This window comes from Amblyomma maculatum, chromosome 2, assembly GCF_055883805.1.
Source record: "Amblyomma maculatum isolate TAMU_Amacu chromosome 2, ASM5588380v1, whole genome shotgun sequence".
NCBI classification, from domain to species: Eukaryota; Metazoa; Arthropoda; class Arachnida; order Ixodida; family Ixodidae; genus Amblyomma; species Amblyomma maculatum.
This window is the reverse complement of record NC_139345.1, coordinates 85,618,460-85,626,858: the sequence shown is the minus strand read 5'-3', so window position 1 is coordinate 85,626,858 and position 8,399 is coordinate 85,618,460. Positions and strand designations below refer to the sequence as shown.

At 42.8% G+C, this 8,399-nt stretch overlaps 1 protein-coding gene across 1 annotated transcript; it reads left to right on the top strand.

The window, feature by feature from the left end:
* Positions 1-1,126: 1,126 nt before the first annotated feature.
* On the top strand, positions 1,127-8,020 carry LOC146199194 (uncharacterized). Its single transcript, XM_084594668.1, has 2 exons — positions 1,127-1,475; positions 7,755-8,020. The coding sequence occupies exons 1-2, from the start codon at positions 1,140-1,142 to the stop codon at positions 7,878-7,880; spliced, it is 462 nt and encodes a 153-aa protein (XP_084450794.1). The 5' UTR covers positions 1,127-1,139; the 3' UTR covers positions 7,881-8,020.
* Positions 8,021-8,399: the final 379 nt, after the last annotated feature.

Genomic DNA, 8,399 nt, shown 5'->3' with positions numbered 1-8,399 from the left:
GGTGCTTGCCACCGTTGTGAAGCTCTGGACCGATACTGTTTCGAAAGAAAGGAAAACCTTGTGTCTTTCAGCAACATTCGGCTCTCGCCCACACCGCCCGCGTCACCCACGAGTGGCTGGCCAACAACTTCCAATAACCACATCACTCCCAACTTGTGGCGTCCTAGTTGTCCAGATTTGAATCCACTCAGCGTCGTTGAGAGAGAAGCCGACAAAAGACCACATAATACAAAAAACTCTCCGCCTTGACTGGTGGGGTAAACCTTCTTTTCCTTCCTCATTTCTTTTTTCTGGACTTTTGACCAATGCACAGCAGTTGGTATAGTTTTGGTTCTTTTTCTACTCCTTTATTTATTGGCCTAATGAAGAACTCTGTGATCCCTCGCTACAAAGGGGAGTGGCCGCATCAGCATCATGCAGACAAGGAGAATTTTGATGTGTGTTTTAACTCATCCTCACGATAGACAAGGCAGTGGTTACGGCGCTCGACTACTGTTCCCAAGAATGCGGGATCGTAACCGGGCTTCGGCGGCCGCTTTTCGATGGAGACGAAAGCAAGGCCGCCTGTGTTCTATGCGATGCGAAAGAACCCCAGGTGGTCAAAATTTCCGGAGTCCTCCACTACGGCATCTATCATAGCCTGAGTCGGTTTGGGATGTTAAATCCCGCAAACCAAACCAAACCACTGTAGACAAGATTTATGTGCAGTTCACGATCCCGGGCGTGGCGCAGTTGGTTAAAGCTTAGGCTGGCGATGCGAGGGATGCAGGATTTTTATTTTTCCGATGACATTAGTTTCGGTTTCAGGTGATGTAATTTGATTGAAAGCTATATTGTGACCGAACGAACGCCGACAGTATGAGCCATTAAAGCGCAGCTGCCTCACTTTTCGAGAATTCTGCGACATTCAGGAATTTGACTCTCCATAAGCTGTCGGTAATGCTTTGTGTTTGTGTGCTATCTTTAAAACTGATGAAGTAATCAACGATTACAATTCGAGCTTCTCCTCACAGCACTGAAGGACTGCGTAGAAGCTCTATGATGACATCAAGGACGGTAATATTTTTTTCTTTTCGTTACCTTCGCCCACATCATGCGGTCCTTTTTTTGTCAGTGGACACGGCAACCCCGTCGTGACAATGTCAACTGATGTGCCACTATTTGTGCAGGTACTTACCGGATTCTTTTCCACCGCCTTGGGCAGTGCAGTAAGCCCAGACAGCGGCTTCAATCGTCACCCAGCTTCTGCCGATGCCTATCGACTGCCGTGCGCGGGGGGCGTACATTTTTTACACTGCGAGCTGCTGTCGTGGCACGTGGATACTGCCTTCTGCGCACCCTCTTCGAGCACAGCGACGTCATCCACACTTCCAGCCCGGATTTTGCCTATAAAAGGGACGTCTGCGCCTTCCATCAGCAGTGGACACGGCAACCCCGTCGTGACAATGTCAACTGATGTGCCACTATTTGTGCAGGTTGGTGGACGAAAATATTGCTGCCGTAGCAACTGCCTTTTTTTGATCGTGTTGCCGTGTCCACGCACATTGCTGGTTTGCTTTAGTGATTGTATCTCAATTGTAGGCCTGTTGCTGAAGTTATCCGGTGATGTTGAGGAAAATCCTGGCCCGGATACAATGGAAATGATTCAACAAGTAATTGCTTCTCAAACTGAAATCCTCAGCAAATTAAGCGAAATACAGGAAAACCAAACATCGTCTGAAGCAAGAATTCTGGACATGCAATCCAGGCTGTCTGCTATAGAACAAAAGCTACAAACCTTTGACGAGTCTCGGGATAGGCTTTCGAAACTAGAAACTTTTGCTGAAAGATGTGAAATAGAAATGACTACAGTTTCGAGAAAACTTGATGAGTTGGAAAACCGCTCGCGGCGCAATAACTTGATTGTACGCGGAGTCAAGGAGGAGGAATCAGAGAGTGAAGAGGACCTACTACAGAAAGTAAACAATGACATCTTTGATAAAATTCTGAAACAAAGGGTGGACACTATTGAAAGGATTCACCGACTTGGAAAGAGGGAACCAGGTAGAGACCGTCCGATTATTGTTAAACTTACTGACTTTAGGGATAAGATGAAAATAATGAGTAGCTGTTTCAACCTAAAAGGCACTCAATTTAGTGTAAATGAAGATTTTTCTAAAAGGGTTGTGGAAATACGAAAAAACCTTTGGAACTCCTGTGCCGATGAACGGAAGAACGGTGTGAAAGCTAAGTTAATTTTTGATAAGTTAAAAGTCAAGAATACCTTATACGCATGGAACGAGGAGACCAAGCAGCGGTTCAAATGCCAGGTTGCCACTAGCACTAGCAATGAGTGACTAAACAATCATAAGACGGTCTGCTTTAAAATTATAAATGTGAACGCTAGGAGCATGCTTAACAAGGTTGACGCCATAGAAAGTATATGCCTTGAACATGAACCCGATATTATGGTAATCACAGAGACATGGCTACATAAAGATATTAGAGACCGTGAAGTTGCTCCCCCAAACTACTCCATAGTACGAAAAGACCGTGAAAGGAGGGGTGGCGGTGTTGCAATTCTGGTTAAGAGTAATATAGTATTCTCAGTTATAGAAGGGTTTGATGATTTAGAAACTGCATGGATTAAAACCAGACTGAATGGTCATACTGTCTTAGTGGGTGCTTTCTACAGAGCTCCCAATTCAACCATAGACGTGCTTGATAACCTAAAAAGGTTTCTGGACAAAAATGTACACTTTGGTGACAACATTATTCTGACAGGTGATTTTAATTTGCCAGGAATTGATTGGATGTCGCTTTCTCCCGGCAGAGTTGATACAGCTAGCAGTGAACATCTGATCGAACTCGCCTACTGCTATGGTTTGACTCAGATTGTTGAAAAGAGTACGAGAGTATGTATGACAACATCCTCGATACTAGACCTTGTCTTTTTGTCATCTGGTCTACTAGAGTTTTTGCTGAGTTGTGATGTTGAAGAAGGATTGTCTGACCATAAAATGGTGATTATGTCGCTCAATATGACTCGCGAAATTTGTCACAAATCTTGCAGAAAGACTGTTTTGAATTTTGCGGCTGCTGATGATGTCGGATTACTGGACTACCTTGAAATCTCGTTTGATGAATTCATGTGTTTATATCAAGACGGACTTGGCACAGATAAGTTGTGGGATTTTTTTGCAAACATGATAGCCAAAGCAATTGAGATGTTCATTCCTAAAACCACGAAAATAACAAAAAGGAAGCATCCTTGGATTAATAGAGACATTATTCACAAAAAACGACAGCTCAAAAGGAAACGAAAAAGATGCTCACAATACCCAAGCCCTGAATTAAAAACCTCCATATGTCGTATGAGCCAAGAGTTAAAGCGACTCATCAAAGAAAGTAAAAATACCTTTTACAGTCAGACTCTCACCAGATTTCTTACTGAAGCGCCCAGTAAGTTCTGGCGATATATAAATGGCGGCGGTAAATCTCACCATTCTAATGAAGAAGAGAGCCCCCAGAGGGCTGAAAGTTTTAATTCATTTTTTGCATCTGTTTTCACTGAAGATGACGGCGAATCACCGTTTTTTGAGCCTCCAGGTTGCCCTCCTATTCCCGATTTAGAAATAAGTGAAGAAGGAGTTCTGAAACTCCTTTTGAATATCAACACAAAAAAGAACTCAGGACCGGACGGTATCCCGAATGAATTCTTATATAGATATGCAGAGTGGAATTCTAAATTTCTTACCAAAATCTTTCAATCATCTATCGACAGTAGTTGTGTTCCCGTTGCCTGGAAATGTGCGAAAATAGTGCCTGTGCATAAAAATGGTCCCACTTCTAACGTTGAAAATTATAGACCCATTTCCCTCATTAGCACGTGTTCCAAGTTACTCGAACATATTATGTACGCTCACTTATCAACTTGTCTTGAGAGTAACAATCTCCTATTTGTAAACCAGCATGGCTTCCGCAAGGGGCTTTCTACCATCACTCAACTCACGGAAACAGTACATGATCTTTCCCAGTCCATTAATTCCCGCATGCAAACTGACATCGTAATTTTGGACTTTGCAAAGGCGTTTGATAAGGTTTCGCATCCTAAACTATTACTAAAAATCAGTGCCATATTTAAAAATGAAACTATAACTGAGTGGTTCAGGTCATATCTCTCGTCTAGAGTACAGTATGTTCAGGTTCAAGAGTATAAATCCAACATCATGCCAGTCGATTCCGGTGTTCCCCAGGGCAGCGTTCTGGGCCCTCTCTTGTTTTTGATCTTCATCAACGACTTGCCGGTTGGTTTGAGCGTTCCAGTTAGACTGTATGCAGATGACTGCATTGTTTATAAACAAATTAATACTCCGGAAGATCAGGCAGAACTCAATCAAAACTTGCAGAAAATACATGAATGGTGTAAGGTGTGGCAGATGGTATTAAATTCAAACAAAACTGTTTTTATGTCCATTACAAGAAAGAAAACTGTCCTTGATTACAGTTACAGCATTAATGGTAGATTACTAACTAGAGTAAGCAATTTTAAATACCTTGGAGTAACACTCACATCTGACTTACGCTGGAATTCACACATAGATAATGTATGTACTAAGGCCTCCAAGGCACTCTGGAGCTTGAGACGCAATATGTGCAGGGCAACTCCCGAAATAAAAAGTCTGGTTTTCAAAAGCCTAGTTAGGCCTATCCTCGAATATGCAAAAGTTGTCTGGGACCCGTACACTGCTTCCAACTGTTCTAAGCTGGAAAGAATCCAGCGCCTCGGAGCAAGGTTTATATTTAATAGGTATCGTTATTCTGATTCTCCAACTTCTTTGTGCAAATCTGCTGATTTGCAAACACTTGACATTAGAACCAAATGTGACAGACTCAAGTTTCTTTTCCAGATCGCTAACCACTACTTGAAAATCGATCAAACAAAATACTTTGAAATTAAAACAGGGGAAACATCACGCCATCGTCACAGTTTGTACATCCCAATGCCGCCTGTCAGAAATGATTGCTTTAAATTTAGTTTTTTCCCGAGAGCCATTAAGGAATGGAATATGTTACCAAACTCCGTTGTCACGTCACAATCACTTAGCGAATTTTTAGATAAACTGCATAATGTTTTATGTACTGCTTGATTTCTATGACAATGTTTTTGTTCTGTTCAAGTGGCAAACACAATTATGTATGAAATTTAGTGTTGATCTCAGTGTTTGTTTGATGTGTTCTTGTTCTATTTCAAGTTTGATATCCACTCCTGTAATAGCCCGCCCGGGGCTGACAGTATGAATAAATGAAAATGAAATGAAATGAATGCCATCAAACAATGTTTCTGGGCCTTCAATTTTGGTAGCCTTGTTTTTACTTCTTTCAACCAAGCCATTCTACACTGGAAACATACCGGTGCCGTCAATGATGTCATTATGTTCCCCCCACACGTCGCTGTGTGGTGAGGAGAAGCTCGATAGCTGAAGCGGTTTAAATCGCTATTTGCGCCATTGTTTGAAACGCTAGCGCGAAGATATCTTGCATGTTTAACCTGGAAGCTGTAATCATTTGATTCCTTGAAACTCATCAAAATCTACAACCAGTGCAGTTTCCCTTTAAAGGCTTTCGCCTTAATACAGCGCTCGATGTCATGCTGATGCCACATGTAACGGAAAAGGACAGCCTCAGTGTCACTGCCTACCTTCAGCGTGCAGAAGTAGCCCGACGACTCGCCCAGCTGCGCATAAAAAGCCAGCAAGGCACCAATGCCTAACGTAACCTACAATGACAATGAAGATTACAAGCCAGCAGACCGACTCTAGGTTTGGATGCTGAATCACCATCGTGGATTTAATGAAAGCCATAAATTTTATGCTGCTGTTTCCGCAAATCAAGTTCACTCATCTAGATGAAATGGGCTATGGAATTGTCCCCAAATGCTGCTGACAGCACCCCAGGGATGATACATGTCCAGAAATTGTATGTTGTGTGCCTATAGCCCTATTATAACTGATAGACACTGTTTATATTTTGCTTGATGTTTATTTTTGCCTACCTTTCTATTCAATGTAGAGCATTGGGCCATTGCTTCTTTGAGAGGGAAGTCATACCGCAAAGCTTTTTTTTTTTTTTTTTTTTCACGCTTTACGCTACCTGGACGCAGCTTTTACTCTTTTTGTTGTACAATGATGATGCACAGAGATTTACCTCGAATAATTGCCACAACACATCACTGCTTCTGCATTGTTCTTGATCATTGTACTTGGCAGGTTTACCTCTGTTTCCTTGCTGCCTTTAAACTGAGCACTGGGCATTCTGTTGTTCGATGACCAGTGCCTTTGTCGTGATTGGCACCTTGTTGCAACGAAATAAAAGTGAATCCAGTGTGCAGATAATGCTGTCAAACAGAGTACTGAGTTCTTTTTGGCTGATAGTAAATGATGGAATAAGAACACAAGGTTGCAAAGAGCATATGTAGGCTCTTGTAGCTTGTTAATTGGTGTGATGAACCACTAGTTTAAGAAACACTATCACCAACCAAATTATTTATTAGAACCCAACATTTCGCGACCAACTCGGTCCCTTCCTCAGGGGCGACTAAAGTTCGAGGCCCGCAGTAGCAGGCAGCGGCCTATGCTTGGCCGATCTGAAGAAGAATGGCTATACACGCGCCTTTATTCCACTGTGCTTCCCGTCGTCGAGCTAGCAGGACAAGAGGGTCGGTCAGCACGGAAACGACGAAGCGCCCTCGCATTGTCCTCCCATACGTGGCGGGCACCAGTGATGCGCTTGCACGCATCCTGCGGAAACACGTCTGTGTGTCGCACAAACCTACCTCAACAGTCTGCCGTTTTCTGCCGCTACCAAAAGACCGTATTCCCAAAGAAAAATAACCAGGCGTTATTTATAAAATCTCGTGCTCCGAGTGCTCTGCCTCGTATATCGGCGAAACAAAAAATCTGTCGGCGCATATTGCAGCACAAAAATGACGCTCGGCAATTGAACTCGAAAAGCAACCCCCCTCGCCGAGCACTGCGAATGTGCCGACCACAAAATCACCTTTGACGAGGTGAACATACTTGATGTGGAGACGAATTCTTTCAAAAGACGTCACGTCTTCTTTCGGTTCATCCGGCTGACAGCTGCAGCAGTGAACAGGAATCCGGGGACGCTACCCTGGCTCTGCTACACAATTGGACTTCGCCACGTGTGCCTGCTACTGCGGGCCTCAAACTTCAGTCGCCCCTGAGGAAGGGACCAAGTTGGTCCCGAAATGTCGGGTTCTAATAAAAAATTTGGTTGGTGATGGTGTTTCTTAAACTTTTGTTTCAAGTACCCAACCAGGCGGAGTTACACCGAAGATGTTCAAGTCAATGAACCAATAGGAAAAGCTTTAGGCCTTTCCAGTGACAGGCTTTGTAAAGAACCAATGAGTGCGGAGGACAAGTCTATTTGCCATGTTTGAGCCTAGTCAGAGCCTCTATGAAGGCACACAAAGGACAACAAAGGAAAAGTTATCTAGCTCATTTTGGATATGTTGACATTCATCCAGCAGTAGTTATGGCTGACTGCATGGCAGTGTAGCCTAGCCTCTGAAATCTGCTTCCAAAAATTGATGTCAACATACGCAGTTTACTTGTGCAATCCGCTGGTGTTGGCAATACCTGTACTTTTTTTTTTGTATTTTGTATTTTCCAGTCTACAAGAGTTCTGTTTCTAGCTGTCTTTTTTTTGAGACTCACTTTTGACAACTTGGAAAATCTTTCTTTTTGCAGAGTTCAAAACCTGGAAGGACCATATGGAAATCTGTGAAGTGGCTCATTTTGTTAGTGGCAGGAATGGCTCATCTGCATACCATGCAGGTTTTTGCAAATGCACATCTGTTTGTTAGCCGACTCTGAAAAATATGAGGGCTAAGGAACCTGTTCCACGTCATGTTCAAAATAGGCTGTGCTTATATGCCTAAGCTGCTTCTGACATTGCCATGGTGCTTTTGATTTTGTATACAAATGCTGTCTGAATAAAAGGTGCCTACATATTTTGTATGTTTAATGAACTCAAGCATGTGATGGCTCACATGCATGACATTGTTAATGATGGTCCCCAAGATACACAGCATTTAATTGATGCTAAATATATGGAGTTAGCTGCACGTTAACCCTGTAACTGCCAAATTAACTCCCGAAAAACATACTAACATCGCCAGGTTTAGTTGTAATGTTTTTCATACCATTCTAATTCTAAAAAGTTTCCTTCATTAGTAAAGCATGCTGTCACTTCGCCATCTTTGTTTTGTTTTTACCAGTGTATGCACATCGCAAACGGGGTCAGAGTAACTGTCGGGTACAAATTCTAGATTGTCAGCGAAGCTGCTGTCTGAACTACTTTACGAAAGAGCTCTTTTTTTTTTTTTTTTAGGC

Bases quoted from the DNA above. Each gene is read 5' to 3' on its own strand.
- LOC146199194 (XM_084594668.1), top strand. From the start codon at position 1,140: ATGTCAACTGATGTGCCACTATTTGTGCAGGTACTTACCGGATTCTTT. The intron at 1,476-7,754 runs GTTGGTGGACGA...TTCTTTTTGCAG, and splicing joins ATGTGCCACTATTTGTGCAG to AGTTCAAAACCTGGAAGGAC.